At 39.6% G+C, this 17,704-nt stretch overlaps 1 protein-coding gene across 17 annotated transcripts in view; it reads left to right on the forward strand.

The window, feature by feature from the left end:
• The window catches only part of FERMT1 (FERM domain containing kindlin 1), a 60,983-nt gene that overhangs the window by 13,556 nt on the left and 29,723 nt on the right, over nt 1–17,704 (forward strand). For 15 of the 17 annotated variants that reach the window (XR_015139381.1, XR_015139380.1, XR_015139382.1 and 12 more), the window contains 4 exons: nt 708–941; nt 3,862–4,008; nt 5,352–5,565; nt 7,633–7,735. Coding sequence is in view for 13 of the 17 variants with exons in the window: in XM_086333421.1 (XP_086189547.1) it covers nt 708–941; nt 3,862–4,008; nt 5,352–5,565; nt 7,633–7,735 (698 nt within the window). In the remaining 4 variants the exon portion in view is untranslated. Of the gene's footprint in view, nt 1–707; nt 942–3,861; nt 4,009–5,351; nt 5,566–7,632; nt 7,736–8,099; nt 9,022–17,704 lie in introns of those variants that run through there. The other 2 variants (XM_086333434.1, XM_086333429.1) reach the window with 2 other exon arrangements.

The raw sequence follows: 17,704 nt of genomic DNA on the forward strand, positions 1-17,704 counted from the left end.
TGCTACCATTGAGAAATAAAATATTCAGCTCTGATTTTAGTGTTATCAGTTTTGGAAACTGGTAATGCCGTGGTCCTGATAAGAGGTGGACATTCCTGAGAAGGGTGAAATGTAAACTTCTCAGTAGTTCTGTGTGCACTTTGACTGGAAGCTTTTGATATTCCCTTGTGAGCCGGTGTCTGAAGGATTCATCTGTTTTCCCTCGTTGTGGTGGTGATGTTGGTGGTGTGTGGGCTTCTCTAGTTGTAGCACATGGGCTTAGTTGCCCCACAGCAGGTGGGTTCTTAGTTCCCTGACCAGGGATCAAACCCACGTGCCCTGCATTGGAAGGGGGATTCTTAACCACCAGACCACCAGGGACCTGGAAGGATCCATTTCTATTTGAGAAATCATCTTGATTAAATAAAGCCTTGCTTCTGGCACTGAGGGACTTGGGAGAAGACAACTTTAGCATTTCATCGTGAATAAAAGTTGTATGTTTCTGTTCCTTCCATAGTATTTAAATGTAAAGAAGGTAAGGTTCAGTCAGTCTTCTAGCTGCCTTGTCTTAGGGACTTTGACAAGAAGCCAAGAATGATGGAGGCTTGGGTTGTAGGAAGATGAGAGTGGAAGACCAGCATTGGTTTTGGTTTTGCACATGCAGGACTTGACTCCAGGGTGCAAGTGCTTGCTCTCACTTTACTGAGCTCTGTTCTCTATTCTTGCAGACATAGCCCAGGACTGGTCAGACTTTGCCCTTTGGTGGGAACAGAAACATTGCTGGCTTCTGAAAACACACTGGACTCTGGACAAATGTGGGGTCCAGGCAGACGCAAAGCTTGTCTTTACCCCTCAGCATAAAATGCTTCGCCTGCGCCTGCCGAACATGAAGACAGTGCGACTGCGAGTCAGCTTCTCGACTGTGGTCTTCAGAGCTGTCAGCGACATCTGCAGAGCCCTGAGTGAGTCCCCACAGGCGGGCACCTCTGCCCTCTGTACTCTCAGCAAAAGAGGACAGGAAAATACACACACTTCTGCCCACAACTGCTTGGCTTTACATCCCTTATTAGGAGCACAGTTTTCAAGCCCAGTTCTGGGGACTTTAGCCATTTAAGTGAAGTTAAACCAGATGGAACATTATCAGAATAAATCAGGTTCATTTTCCCAAAGCTTAAAGCTATTTCAAAAGAGACTTGTAAACAGAAAAGACAACTCCATTAAGATTTCCACCCCAAAACTCATTTCCCTAAGCCATACTGAAATTGTTATATTGAAGACAAACGAAAAGAGTTCCATTAAATCATTATCACCATAGAGCTGATATGTCTATGTTGTTCTTGAGATAATGGTGATGCAGTATCCTAATTGCTTCCCTAACACTTGGCTCCAGTAAATAACTCTGTCCATAAACATCATTTGTGGAGTTTATTTTAAGCAGAAAAGTACACTTAATTATGGATCAAAAATTTTAACAGCCTTTAGGGACAACACTGCCCAAACCATTTCTTCTTTCTGGGACTTCCATAATAGTAGCAAACTCTGGGTCAGGAAGTATATTTTTTGAAAGTGTGTAGGTATACTCTTGAGTTCCAAGGCTAATATTTAGGATTTGAACACAGTATACACACTATGTGAGTGGGTGATCTATCTTCCCCATTAAACTGTACACTGCTTATTCATTCCTTCAGCAAATATATATTTTGACTTGGCAGGCACTATGGTAAGTGCTAGAGATTGGTTAGCAATAAAAATAATCGAAACCCTCTGCCCTCCCTGAGCTTCCATTGTAGCATACAGAGACAGAAAATAAATCATGTAAAAAATAAGATGTTAAAAGAGGGTAGGTAATGGAGGAAAAAAGGGAAAAAGTCTAATAATGTACACAGTATTGAAAGTGCCAGTAATGAGTGGTGCAGGCTGGTATGGTATTATATAGGATGAAGACAGCCGTTTCTTGAGCATGTCTGTTCCTAACACTTAGCACAATGCCCAACACATATCACCTGCTTAGTAACTGTTTGCTGACCAGACAAATGATTGGAAGCTTCCATTACAAAAGGTAAGTTCCAGAATTTTTCCTTGATGCATGGTGAGCAAATGATATAAGCACAAGGTACCTGGCTTTCAATAGTATTCTAATGAAAATTTGAAAACAGTAAATGAGTAAATAAAATGTACATTTCAGACACCACAGTGGACTAGAAACACACATCATGGCTAGGGTCAAAAACTTGAAGTTTTTAAATAGAAGCATTCATACATTCTTTTCTTTCCAGATTACACCTTCATGGTAGCTCTAAATGACTCAACTTGGCATTTCTAATAATCACTTTTTTTTTTTGGCCAAGATGCACAGCATGTAGGATCATAGTTCCTCAATGAGGGATTGAACTTTGAACCTATGACCCCTGCAGTGAAAGTTCCAAGACCTAACCACTGAACCTCCAGGGAATTCCCTAATAATCACTTTTTATATCTGACCAACTGAACTTAAATCTAGCAATAGGATGATTTTTTTTTTCTCTCAAAGAAAAGACAAGATACAAACCTTGGGCTTAGGTATCAGTGAGGTTTTTGTTTTGTTTTGTTACTAATGCTTCCACTAGAAATTTTTATTTGTCTCCTGGTTTTGTGTATAAATTATGCATTTGGAATGGTTACAGGTGTGTGTTGCAACCTGACAGTCAGGCTTGTTTACTGGCAGCTCAACTGCCAGATTCAACCTCAGCTGAACTAAGAGGTGGGGATACCTGTGGAATTAGTGCATTTACCTCCAGGAAAGCTGCCCAGAGATTCTAACATCCACATTCCTTGATTTTTACCTGGGATCATAACAGCCCAGTGTACAATCAGTTCTAATTGGAAATGGCAGTTAGAAGTATATTTGAGTAATGGAGGACATTGGGGACTATCTTCTTAGCTTGAGTTTTCCAGAAGAAGACCTGAGATAAGAATTCAAGTATAAATATTATTTATTTAGAAGGTTATGCCAGGAAACACTGGCTGGGAGTGGTAAAGTGAGACTGGAAAGAGAAGGCCACTATAAGCGAGTGTCACTAATCAGCTCACACTACGGACAGCTGGGGCCCTCTGGGAAGCGGTGTGGTCATGCCTTGGAGCTGTGCAACCAAGGGGTGAGGGACCTGGGGTGTTAATATACCATTCCACCAGTCACTGAGTTATTGAGGGCTGCTCTTGGGGAGTGTTAACTCTCTGAACTCATGTGACCTGTTGCATCTCTGTCTGGGGAGTGAGGACTCTGGCATCCAGAGCAGGCCCTTGGATAAAGAGATACATCCTAGCTACCACTGGAAGGAGGTCAGAGTGCACCAAAATGGGGAGGGCCAGGAGATGGACAAGGTGCCTAGGATGTCTGCCACAGGGATGGAAGAAGCCACTTGGCAGATAAAAGCTCTGAGGGTCACTGGCCCATAAAGAAATAGATGGAGTCCTTACTGGTTGCTTAAAAACCTAAAAACAGAAAAGGAAGGGAGAAAGGAAAGAAGGAAGGAGGAAGGGGAAAACTGCTAGTAAGTAAATGACACAAGAACAGCGAAATACTAGGAAAGGTTTAAGGGGGTGGCGAGCATGGGAAGGGGCCACCATACTAGCATTGAATATGTTTGAAATAGTTTCACAATAGATTTAAAAACAAACTAGAAATGTTCCTAGAATGAATCTCCCTCCACTGTTTGATCTCTACACACCCATTTTGGGGGCCACTGATCTTCAATTTCTTCAAAAGGAATGTCATTTAGTTCCATTTACTTCTCAGGAATTTTTTGAGAAATGGTTTCACATGCCCAACATGACTCAAAGTCTTAGAAGGAATTTTCTTTTTACTTCTTGCTTTTCTTTTTTCTTTTTTATATTTATTTTTAGATATTAGAAGAGCAGAAGAATTGTCATTATTAAAGCCTTCAGGTGAATATTTTAAAAAGAAGAAGAAAAAAGACAAAAATAATAAGGAGCCCATAATTGAAGATATTTTAAACCTGGAGGGTTCTCCAACAATTTCAGGTCCATCTGGTAAGATTCATGATAGGTGTTTCATTATTTTAATTTATTATTAAATCCAAGAATTTCTTAAATTCTTAAGTCTCAAGAACTCTCCTTTCATCTACTTAGCCTTTCCTCCTCTCTCCCTAAACAAGGACTAAAATTAAGGATTCCGGTGATAAGGAAAGAATATCCAACTAATTTTAGAACAGAAATTTTTTAATAAGGTGTGTTATATAGCTCATTATTTTAATGTATATATTATGTTGCTGATGAATGAAAAACTTTCACAGAATTGACCATGAATTTGTGGGATAAGGAAATTTGTTAGATCATTCAAATATACTTCTCCTCCTGATTCTACCTTCACATGACTCTTTTCTGAACTCAATTTAAATCTTGCATTAGGTATGTAACAGGAGAGGCAGTAAAAACTAGAAAAGTGTCATCCTTTTATTTTTACAGACATACTCAGAGATACTGCAGACTGCTGTAATAAAGCGAGTTGCATAAAATTTTTTTTTTGTTTCCCAGCACATATAAAAGTTATGTTTACACTATATTGCTACCATTAAGAGTGTAATAGCAGTATGTCTTTTTAAAACGTACATACCTTAATTTAAAATATTTTATTGCTAAAAATGCTAACATCATCTGAGCCTTCAGCAAGTCATTGTAGTAAAATGAAAGATCACTGATCACAGTGACAAATATAATAGTAATGAAAAAAAGGTTGAAATATTGGAGGAGTTACCAAAATGTAACACAGAGTCACAAAGTTAAAAATAAAAAAATTTAAAAAACAAAAAAACGTATCTTCGAAGCATAGTGAAATGAGATATGCCTGTATATAAGAATGAATCTCTACCTTGCTTGCAACACTGAGAGTTTCTTGCATAGTACATTCCAGTACAAAGAATGAAAGGGATTATTATACTTCCCTTATGCAAATTAGAGTCAGATGATTTATAAACCATCAACTAGCTAAATTCCTTAAATTGGTAAGCATTGCAATTTAAGAGATTTGCCCAAAAATAAAGTATATGCGTGTATTCTGTGAGAGCTCCAGTTTTCTAATAGTGCCAGAACGCACTACTGATATAAAAAATTTTTGAATTATTGAGAAGAAAATAGTCCTACATTTGTCTGGGTTGATTTTGGAAGATTTTACAGCCTATGAGTTTCCTAGCTTTCCAGGAACTAAATACCCAGACTGGAGTTTTACCTGTGTTTAACTTCTGCCATCATTCATCTGATTTTTCTAAATAATACAAACATTTAAGTTCAAAATCCATTTTAGTACAAGCAGTGTTGTTCTAAAGATCCTTATCCCAAATCTCATATCCTAGTTCGTACTTTCCTTTGCTTTGCAGTAAGTCCTGGCTTATACAGTAAAACCATGACCCCCACATATGACCCCATAAACGGAACGCCAGCATCATCCACAATGACTTGGTTCAGTGACAGCCCTCTGGCAGAACAAAACTGCAGCATCCTGGCATTCAGCCAGCCACCACAATCACCAGAAGCACTTGCTGATATGTACCAGTCTCGGTCTCTGGCTGACAAAGCCAAGCTTAACTCAGGGTAAGGACGTGACTTGTTTTACTTCTCTGTGAACTGATATTAATGTAGGAAGAGAGATGCTGCGGAGATGAGGCAGGGAGGGGTTGTTCAGTTCTCAAGTCAGCACACCTAGGAATTGTATACTATTCACAAAGGTCAGCACTGATTTTAGCAACAAAAAAGACAAAATGTAGCCATTTGTCATTTCAATACATTTAAAGTGTGACAACATTTACACATTGGGTTAACTCAATGGTTTACTGGCTAGTGAATGCTAATTCTTTGTTCGGACACGTGTGCAAATTTTATGGGATGTAGATCAGCTTATAAGTGGGCTGGTCCCCTCTGTGGCAGCAGGGGAGACCCAAGTGGCCCTGCTGTCTTTTGTAGAGCACCCCTTTTCCATTCTGCATTCCAATTAGTGAGTCCTTAAGCTTTGAAGTAGTCTCAGAAAATACACTCAAACTATTTCTCAAACCACCACTTATTTCATTCACTGTTGTCCAAGTAAAGTCACATTTGTTAGCATTCCACTCCCCCGGATCCTAGTTCATACTCTCCTTTGATCCCCTGAGATCAGACCCCATGTATGTCCATCTGTGTGTCCTGCTGTGCTCTCATGCTCCCCATCCCCCCAACGTGCATGTTCATTCCTGTGTCGCTGCCTTGCCTCCAGCTTTCCCTCTGCTCCAGGACCCTCTCCTTCCCTCCTGCTCTACTGGCCTGTCCCTGTTTGTCCTATAAGGCCCAGCCACTTCCAGTCTTCTCAGAAGATCAGTCACTCCCTCAAGTCCTGTTCTACTGCTCCAGTGTCACCTTGTTTCTTTAATATGAGGCTTGGTTACCCCACTGACTGTCAGTTCCTTTCGGATGGAGACTGCATCTTGGTTATTCTTATTCTCCTACAGGGGAATATATGATTATATAATAGAATATTTTATATATAAATAAATAAAATCAATTTATATAAACATATAAAATACATAAAACATATAAACTGATCTTCTATATATTCATATATAGAAGTTCAAGCCATTTTCAGTGGTATTGGAGGGCCCTCATTCCCACCTCATTCATTGTTAACTTTTATTCTCTCCTCATCATTACCCAGTATTTATCTTTCAGACTCTAGAACTGTGCTGCCCAGTACAGGAGTCACCAGCAGCATGTGGACATTTACATTTATGTTTGAATATAATTAAAATTAAAACATGGCACTGCTGCTGCTGCTGCTAAGTCGCTTCAGTCGTGTCCGATCTGTGCGACCCCATAGACAGCAGCCCACCAGGCTCCCCCGTCCCTGGGATTCTCCAGGCAAGAACACTGGAGTGGGCTGCCATTTCCTTCTCCAATGCATGAAAGTGAAAAGTGAAAAGTGAAGTCGCTCAGTCGTGTCCGACTCTTCACGACCCCATGGACTGCAGCCTATCAGGCTCCTCTGTCCATGGGATTTTCCAGGCAAGATTACTGGAGTGGGGTGCCATTGCCTTCTCCAAAACACGGCACTAGGCACATCTAAATCTTCAGTAGCCTCATGCGGTTAGTGGCTATTCAATTGGACTGGGCAATGTAGAAGATTTCCATAGTTACAGAAAGTTCTAGACAATAAGATAAAGCCACTTTGGGGTCAGATCACCTGGTGTGGAAGTGGTCAGCAGTCAGCAAGTGCACACAGCACAAGTAGGGGCAGCAGTCAGCAACTGCAGATTCTTATTCCAGCTCCACCAGGAGGCACAGGACCTTGAACATGTCATTTACTGTTACTGAGGCTCATTTTTGTTATTGCTAAAACTAGGAAAATAATAACTGCCCTGGCTCCTTCACTGATTTACTCTAAAGTCAGTGAGAAAATACATAAATACAAAAAAACACTTAGAAAGCTGTGTGATAAAATGGAGGCACACGCTACTATCAAGTCATCTCCTTTACTGGGTTTAGATTATGTTACATACCCAGACTTTGTTCAAGGGTGTATATAGACATACATGCATACATTTACATGTATATATATGTATATATATCATATTATATAATACTAAAATATGTGTGTAAAATTGATTGACTTTTAAAACTTATCTTGTTTTCTAGTTGGCTAGACTCCTCACGTTCCCTTATGGAACAAGGCATCCAGGAGGATGAGCAGCTGCTGTTACGATTTAAATACTACACTTTCTTTGACTTGAATCCCAAAGTAAGATACTTTTTCTCTATTCTCTCTCTCTTTTTAAAATGAATGCATAGAAATGTAAAACTGAATCATTTAGTTACCAAAATTTGGATTAATTCTTGTAACCTTCTGTTTAGCTCTGCAGGGTTAGACCGATAAGTGTATACTGGTCCCTGGATTTTCCTGTTGGTTTCTAGTGGGAATGGTGAGCTTCCCCTGAGTTAGGGGAGTCTCTAAGGACCTTCCGGAGAAGGCAATGGCACCCTACTCCAGTACTCTTGCCTGGAAAATCCCATGAATGGAGGAGCCTGGTAGGCTGCAGTCCATGGGGTCACTAGGAGTCAGACACGACTGAGCGACTTCACTTTCACTTTTCACTTTCATGCATTGGAGAAGGAAATGGCAACCCACTCCAGTGTTCTTGCCTGGAGAATCCCAGGGACGGGGGAGCCTAGTGGGCTGCCTTCTCTGGGGTCACACAGAGTTGGACACGACTGAAGCAACTTAGCAGCAGCAGCAGCAGCTAAGGACCTTCATGCATGGCATGTCCTGTCCTTCTCCACAGGGACCCAGAACAAGAAGAGAGTGAGTGGCTCACAAGCATGAAGCCAGAGCCCTTCATGCTTAAGAAAGGAGTTGTCAGGGCCAGGTTAAGAGGCATAGGGGTTCTGGCGAAGAAGCCAGGACCCCATGATAGCACACGCTTGGCTCCCCACCACAGTGCTGAATGAGTCTTGATTGGTGAGACAGAGGGGTCACCTGGGTCAATAAAGAGCCCAGCTGGTTGCCAACTCCCATGTTAAGTGCACATCCCCTCCCTGAAGTTTCCCAGGACAGCTGAGTGATGAAACAAGGCCTCTGAATGTCTGCCCTTTCTTTGCCCCAGCTCTCCCTTTTGTAGAGCTGTGAACCAGCACTTAAAATGGCCCAAAGTAGAAAATACAAACTGGTTACCTGAGTGCACAGAAGGATTGTATTATTTCCACCCCAGTACCATGCTGGCTGCTTTTGTCCAATTACCAAAGGGCTGCTCTTCGAGGAGCCTGCTCCAGGTTGCCTTCTGCGCCCATCCTTTCCTCGTGCATGGCAGTGTCTCTGTCTCTTGTGCCACTGTCTTCTCCTTAGTGCTCAATTTAAATCTGGTCTCCAGAGGCCTTCTGGGCTCACTGCTTCTCTAAGTGGTGTCTTCTTTAAAATAAGCCCTATTTCTTGTCCTTCTGTGGAGCTCTTGCTCAGTCTTTGATTGAGATCCAGCTTTCTGCCCCTGGACCTGGCTTGTGTCTGGAGTGCATCACTTCCATCAAACCATGGTAAGAAAGCAAATTTTGGTTCTTCTTTGATTAAATCTTGAGGAGAAATTACTATTACAGCTTTTCCTAACCAATTGTTTTAATTTTACTAAACACCAGGAAGGGCAATGTGAATTATACAGCTATTAGGATTTTCTTTTTGTGTTGCCTATTAGAACCAAATCTTTTTTTTTAATATTTATTTATTTTAATTGTTGATGATTGGTTACAATGTTGGTTTGATTTCTGTTATACATCAACATGAATTAACCATAGGTGTACATATGTCCCCTCCCTTTTGAATCTCCCTCCCACCTCCCGCCCATTCTCACCCCTCTAAGCTGTTACAGAGCCCAGTTTGAGTTCCCTGAGTCATACAGCAAATTCCCATTGGCTATCTATTTACATATGTCAGTGTATATGCATCCATGCTACCCTCTCCATTTATCTCACCCTTTCCTTCTTCTCCCCCACCCTTGTCCATAAGTCTGTTCTCTGTGTCTGCATCTCCATTGTTGCTCTGTGAACAGATTCGTCAGTACTGTCCTTCTAGATTCCATATATATATGTTAATATATGATATTTGCTTTTCTCTTTCTGACTTCCTTCACTCTGTGTAATAGGGTCTAGGTTCCTCTACCTCATTAGAACTGACTCACGCATCCCTTTATATGGCTGAGTGATATTCCATTGTATATATGTACCACTACTTCTTTATCCGGTCACCTGTCAATGGACATCTAGATTGCTTCCATGTCTTGGCTATTGTAAATAGTGCTGCAATGAATACTGGGGTTCATGTGTCTTTTTCAGTTCTGTTTGCTTCAGGGTATATGCCTAGAAGTGATATTGCTGGGTCATTTGGTAGTTTTATTCCTAGTTTTTTTTAAGAAATCTCCATACTGTCTTCCACAGTGGCTGTAACAATTTACATTCCTACCAGCAGTGTAGGAGGGTTCCCCTTTCTCCACACCGTCTCCAGCACTTGTTGTTTGTGGATTTTTTAATTATGGCCATTCTGTCTGAGATGAAGTGATATCTCACTGTAGTTTTGATTTGCATTTCTCTAATAATGAGTGATGTTGAACATCTCTTCATGTGTTTATTAGCCATCTATGTATGTTTTCTTTGGAGAAATGTCTGTTTAGGTCTTTTGCGCACTTTTTGATTGGGTTGTTTGTTTTTCTGGTATTAAGTTGTATGAGCTCTTGTATATTTTGGAAATTAATTCTTTGTCAGTTATTTTGTTTGCTATTATTTTATCCCATTCTGTGGGTTGTCTTTTCACCTTGTTGGTAGTTTCCTTTGCTGTGCAGAAGCTTTTAAGTTTAATTAGGTCCCATTTATTTATCTTTGTTTTTATTTCTATTATTCTAAGAGGTGGGTCATAAAGGATCTTGCTATGATTTATGTCATACGGTGTTCTGCCTGTTATCTTCTAAGAGTTTTATAGTTTCTAGTCTTACATGTAGGTCTTTAGTTCATTTCAAGTTTATCTTTGTGTATGGTGTTACTAAATGTTCTAATTTCATTCTTGTGTAGTTGTCCAGTTCTTCCAGCACCACTTATTGAAGAGACTGTCTTTTTCACATTGTGTGTTCTTGCCTCCTTTGTCAAAGATAAGTGCCCGTATGTGCGTGGATTTATCTCTGGGCTTTTTTTCCTGTTCCATTGATCTATACTTCTATTTTTGAGCCAATATCTTACTGTCTTGATGACTGTAGCTTTGTAGTATAGTCTGAAATAAAGCAAGTTGGTTCCTCTAGCTCCATTCTTCTTTCTCAAGATTGCTTTGACTATTCGGGATCTTTTGTATTTCCATACAGAATTGTGAAATGTTTAGTTCTAGTTCTGTGAAAAATGTCATTGGTAATTTGATAGGGACTGCATTGAATCTGTAGATTGCTTTTGGTAGTATAGTCATTTTCACAATATTGATTCTTCCAACCCAGGAGCATGGAATATCCCTCCATCTGTTTATGTCGTTATGATACTGTACATAGAAAACCCTAAAGACACTATCAGAAAATCACTAGAACTAATTAGTGAATTTGGTAAACTCACAGGATACAAAATCAATAAATAGAAATCACTTGTATTCCTATATACTAACAATGAAAAATCAGAAAGAAATTAAGGAATCAATCCCATTTACCACTGCAACTTAGAGAATAAAATACCTAGGAATAAACCTACCTAAGGAGACAAAAGAGCTATATACAGAAAACTATAAGACACTGATGAAAGAAATCAAAGAACCAAATCTTTACATTTTCTATGACCTCAGTTTCTAGTCTCATTCCTGACTCAACTTACTCTTTCCTTGTCTAGTTTCTAGGTAGCTTATTCTATCTTGTTGTATGCTATCTATTCTAATACATAAGGTTTTTTCTGAAATCTGATAACACATAAATAAAGCATATTTATGCATTTTCTAATTGCTAAGTCAGGAACGTGGCTCCATCTTGTCTGTTCAGACTTGTACCCCTGTTGTTTATTTTTTCATTTCTTTATCAAACAACTGCTGTGTGCCAAGGGCTTCCCAGGTGGCTCAGTAGTAAAGGATCTGCTGCCAATGCAGGGAATGGTCTCTGGGGTCCCCTGGAGAAAGAAATGGCAACCCAACTCCAGTATTCTTACCTGGAAAATCCCATGGACGGAAGAGCCGGACAGGCTACAATACATGGGGTTGCACGGAGTCGGACATGACCTAGCAACCAAACAACAGACAACAACCATGTGCCAAGAGCTAAGATAGCAGCTGAGGACCCCAAACTGCTGGACAGTAGAATAAGGTTTTCACATTTATGAAATGAAACATAAGATTACAATAAGGAATAATTATATTGAACTACAGTAACCAAAATCTTTTCCAAAATGGATATAAGTAAATCTCTTTCATTAACTGAATAAATATATAGTGGCCATTCATAACTAGCTTAATATTGAAGTGGTGGTGATGCATGTGAGCATTATTGGAAAATAGCAACTGTGAGGAATATGAAAAATCTGTGATTCTGATAGTCATGAGTGCTCTATAATACTGTGGTTTGTTGCCTACATTCATCATGGATGGAAATGCTAAATTTCCATTAGGAGTTGGTACAAATTGAGATGTAGTTTTTCCTCATCCAAGCTTATGGACTACCTGATTTAGACTCCCAGATTCAGAAACTCTGTCCTAGGATCACACTCAGGTCTTATGCCTTCTAAAATAAGAGCTTTTCTGTGTTCTTGGTCACGCTGGCCCTTCCATTTTCTGAGCCACAACTGAGTGTGATTTAAGGACTCATACTTCTAATTGTACCACGTTCATGAATTTTCTCTACAAACTGCAGACTCCTTGAAAATAGGGAACACTTCTGATATATCCTTTGCCCTCCACTCCTACATGTTGCAAGGATGCTAGGAGAGTGATCCTTGGTCACTTGCTCTGTGATTGGATCAGCTAGGTCTTGAAGGCCCTCCTATCAGTTTCCTTGCCAAGAGATTCTGCATTAAATTCCTTGCTTTGGCAATTGAGCTCATTGCTGAAAATAAACTCAGTCATCTACTTCTAAAAAATGTCGGAAACGTGAATGACATCACAGTCAAAAAATTCAGACATGTCAAATCATCAGCCTAAGTAAGCAAACATGGAAGAGCAGTGTTAAATACGTGTTGTCTAAAAAGTGGAAGATTATGAGACTTCCCTTGATGGTCCAGTTGTTAAGACTCCATGCTTCCAATACAGAGGGTGTGGGTTTGATTCCTGGTTGGGGAACTAAGATCCCACATGCCTCTCAATGTGGCCAAATGTTTTTTAAAAAAGTAAAAAGAATTTTAAAAGTGGGAGATTAAAAAGAATCATAATCCCAGAAGGGGGCAAGCACACCAAAGACAAAGGTCACCAGGGCCATTATCCTAGGCTGTTTGCCTCCAGTCTCTGCTTGCTTAATTGGTAAGGAATTCTCTGTCCACAGCCTATGAACAAAATGTGTTTGAATCCAACAGCCAAATAGCAGCTACCAACCCAAAAATGACTGAAAGATCCAGGCTGGCAGCATATGACTTTGTGGCGCAAGATGATTCCCAACCATCTGGAGTTGTGGCAGCCCTCCTTCCCTTCCCCTCCTAAAGTACAGAGTGTTATAAATGAAACCAAGTTTAAGGCTTCTACCGTGTACTGGGTAGAGCGATACAGAAACTTAAGATAGAGTTCATGTTTTCAAAGAATCTACAATCAAATTAAGAAGAGCAAAGATGGCACCCAGGAAACCACTGCAAATATACAAGGCACCCTGTATTTAGGAGCTAAATCAGTTAATTGGACCAGGGAGCTTCTCTACTCTGGCTTTCAGAGGAGAGATACAAGCAAGCTACTGGATGGCATCACCAACTCAATGGACATGAGTCTGAGTGAACTCCAGGAGTTGGTGATGGACAGGGAGGCCTGGCGTGCTGCGATTCATAGGGTCGCAAAGAGTAGGACACGACTGAGCGACTGAACTGACAGGGTGTGGGCTACTGGAACTGATTAAAATCTCAGATGTATGAGAGTACTAGAATACAACATTTCAAATATATTACTTTAGAAAGGCTAAAAGAATCCATAAAAGAAAAGATTGATACATTTTAATTAAAAATAAAAATTGTACACATGGCAAAAAACTACAAATAAGTAGAAAAATGTTATTGTAATACTTAATACAAACAAAAGGCCAGACTCTCTAATATATAAAGAGTTCTTCCAAACCAGTAATAAAATAGCAACAACGCAGTAGCAAAGGATGTGAACACATAGTTCATAGAAAAGGAACTACAATAGCTCTTAGTCTTATATCCACAAAGAACAAAAAGTTCCATACACTATCTTATTTATCTAGAGCGTGGAGAAACAGGTGCTCTCATACACAGACTGATTGTAGGTCAAAGTACAAATTAAGTCTCTGTGGAAGACTATTTGACAGTATCTGTCAGAATTACAATTCTGCATAGCTTTGACCCTGAAAATCTACCCTTTGGTATTTTTACCACAGTTATACTCAAATATGTGAGTCAGTATGTCTGTACACAAGAATAGTTATTATTACACTGTTTGTTTTAGGAAAAAACTGGAAACCACCTAAACAGCCAGCAGTAGGGAACTGGTTAGTTACATTATGATCCATTCATATAGTGTTGTGATTAGGAAGAATGAGTCAGCTTCCTTTTGATGGGAAACATGGTCAGGGAATATTATTGAGTAAAAAGGAACAAGATACAAAACAATCAGTAGAGAAACCACCTTGTTTGTGCGGAACAAGGAAGAAAGAGTTGACTTTTTATTGTACACCTTTGTCTCTTTTAAATTCATTCAAAATTAATTTCATCATTATATACTCTTTTGCCCCATTTAAGGGCATTTTTAAATGTGTGCATTAAAAAAAAATAAACTTTTATGACTTCAAAGAAACACTTTCCTTTTTTATTAGGCTCATGTGGACTTTTTAAAGTCCAACGTCTTTGAAAAATGTTTCTTTGTTATTAACTTCCTTGTTAGGAAGCAGACAAACTCTGTCCTTGAAAGATGTGTTTTCTACTTGATACTACACTCAGTCTTCAGGCCTGCCCAAGCAGCAGTCAAGTCTAACATCTTAGAGAATAGTGCTGTCAAGGCAGGAGGTAATCAACCAGGGCCTTCCATACTTCATACATATGTGTATGTGTGTGTGTGTGTGTGTTAGTTGCTCAATCATGTCTGACTCTTTGCAACCCCATGGACTGTAGCCCACCAGGTTCCTCTGTCCATGGAATTCTCCAGGCATGAATACTGGAGTAGGTTGCCATTTCCTTCTCCAGGGTATCTTCCCAACCCAGGCATCAAACCCAGGTCTCCTGCATTGCAGGTAGATTCTTTACTGTCTAGGCCACAAGGAAAGCCTATATAGATAGATAGGTGCATATATACATTTACATTTGTTTTTTACAAAAATAATATAACAGGGTTTACAGAGTTCTATTAATTCTTTAAAGTTACATAGTCAAGGTCTATGCTTCAATATACTCATTTTTTACTCTGGAGTAAAATGGGAATTTTAGGCCTAAAATTAGATTTAAGATTACTGAACAGAGGCCGTATAGCAACACAGACATGATAAATCTTGATCATCACATAACTAGAAATATGTTGCTTTTATCCTTATGCTGGGTCTTACACACCCCCAATCAATTAGTTTCATTTTAAGTAAAATACAAAAACAAAATAGTTCACTGAAGTAATCTTCTTTTCATTACATTAGCACATATGCCAAATTATACTAACTGCATGATAATCTCTGTGTACTGAGGCTATATTTTTAGCATGTGCTCCTATCTACTTCATTAAATACAGCATCCAGCTAGCAACCACAAAAAGAGGAATGCATGCTGTACAGCAAAAAAGAGAACAACAACCTGCAGGATGGTATCTTGCAGGATTTGTTGTTGTTTTTTAGCCACTAAGTCATGTCCAACTCTTTTGCAACCCTATGGACTGTAGCCCACCAGACTCCTCTATCCATGGGATTTCCCAGGCAAAAGTACTGGAATGGGATGCCATTTCCTTCTCCAGAAAAGGCATGTCAGTTTTATAAGAGGCTTAAAAGATACTAAAAGTTGCTACCCAACTAACAAAGAATCTTGAATGATTAGATCAAATAGTAATCCTCTCCTGAGAGCATGAAACCTATGGGAGGTAGGCTTTATTATTTTTTCATATTGTTGATTGGTGGAAGGAGAGAGAGGTTTATTGAACTGACTAGATGAGGAAAAATGGATTTGAGCAGTGGAGGTGGCAGAGGCCACATGTTTTGGTGATTTCTATTTTCAATTAACCGGGAGACAAAGGAAATCGAGGGCCAAGGAGAGGGCAGCAGTAGCCAGTCCCCACCAGGGAAAAACATGTTTCTGAATCACTGAAACCCCTGAAAGAGTTCTCAGGGAAAATCTTTTGGGGCCCCTCTTAGCAAATGAACCTGCAAAAGACCCAGGACCCTGTGCTCAGTGGGAATGCGAACAGTCCAAAGAGGAAAGTCCAGAGCTCTCTGGACGCAGCAGACGATCTGGGGTTCCTCAGCAAGAGCCAGGCCTGGCCCAGCCTGTTCTCCTGATGTCAGTCTGGAAAAGTAGGCAACTCTTATTAACCAATACTTTCAAAGAATTGTTTTACCAGACTTGGGAATGGAAAAGAGATAAGTAATTTTAGGTGTGGAAGCGCGTATTCAATTTTTTAAATCTGTACTGACTGCATTTGAGAGAAAAGCCTTATTGGGTGATTTAATTTACTTTAAGTAGACAGAGAAGGAGTGATAGTTAGGCCAATAGATACATACATGCACACAGATATATATAAATATGTATATGACAAATGACAGTTTATTAGCCCAATTCAAATTTCAGCAACTGCACATACTATTTAAATTGTGTGTGTCAGCTTGAATTCAGAGCAGGGGCCTTTTGTGGGGAGAGGGTTGGGAGTTGGTTGCCTGGTTTTTGGTGTGCACTGTGTGTATGTGTGGTTTTTTTAGTTTTCATGTCTTTGGATGGTAGTATAATTGACATGCCATAAAATTCACCATTGTAAGTATACAGTGTAATTTTTAGTAAATTTACATAGTCGTGTAGCCATCACCACAATCTCATTTTAAAACACTTGCATCACGCAAAAACGTTTCCAATCATACCCATTTGTGGTCAGTGTCTGTCCCCAGCCCCAGCCTGCACCTGATCTGCTTTCTGTCTTGAGTTTTGCCTTTTCTAGAAATTTCACATACGGAATCTACAGCATGTAGCTTGTGTCTGGATTCTTTCATTGGGCATGATGGCTTTGATGTGTATCTGTGTTTCTGCCTGAGTGGTGTCCCATCTGTGGATGGATACATGTGGATACATTTTGTTTATTGATCTTCAGTTTGAGGGACATTCAAGTGTTTCTGGTTTGGAGCTGTTGTGAATAATGCTGCCATGGGGGTTTTCATGCGTGTCATGTTTCAGTTTGTTTTTGGAGAATTCTGGGGCAAACTCCTGAGGGTTTCCATGACACCTGGCAAAGCTAAGAAAACAAGGACAGACTTTCTTGAGATTGTTATTATTCCAGCCTCCTGAAAACCACACACTTGGATCTGCACTGGCCCTCCTTTCCAAGCAGTTTTAAAAGCCATGAGAAGGAGAAAGCCTGGGGGCAGGTCACAGTCCCACATGCATAAAGTTAATGCAAAAGGAAAAGTGGACTCACGCTAACCAACCAATGATAAACCTGTTTACACGCTCTGAATGTCTTTCTATTTCTCCACCATGTTTTCTTCAACATTTTTATCTTTTTTAAAGGATACAGTATAAACTCAATATGAAGGGAAAAAAAGAAAATCAAACATAGGAGTTACTGTTTAATTGAAACAGAATTCCAGTTCTGCAAGATGAAAGAAGTTCTGGAGTCAGATGGTAGTCAATGCGAGTGTACTTAATGCCACTGTGTATACTTAAAAATAGTTAAGATGGTAAATTTCATATGTATTTTTAAAAGGAATTTTTAAAAATCAAACATAAAAAGGAAGTAGTTCCAGTAAAAATGGAAAGTAATCCTTTACCAAGATCTTTCTCCTGAGAGGTAGCCATGGTTAACAGCGTAATGATTAACCATCCTTGCAGATTTTTTCACATACATTTATAAATGTGTATTTGTTTTGTAGCTTGCTTCTTTTTACTT

The sequence above is a fragment of the Bos grunniens genome, chromosome 13 (genome assembly GCF_055505025.1).
Source record: "Bos grunniens cultivar Pamir isolate PY7600 chromosome 13, Bosgru_T2T1.0, whole genome shotgun sequence".
Lineage (NCBI taxonomy): Eukaryota > Metazoa > Chordata > Mammalia > Artiodactyla > Bovidae > Bos > Bos grunniens.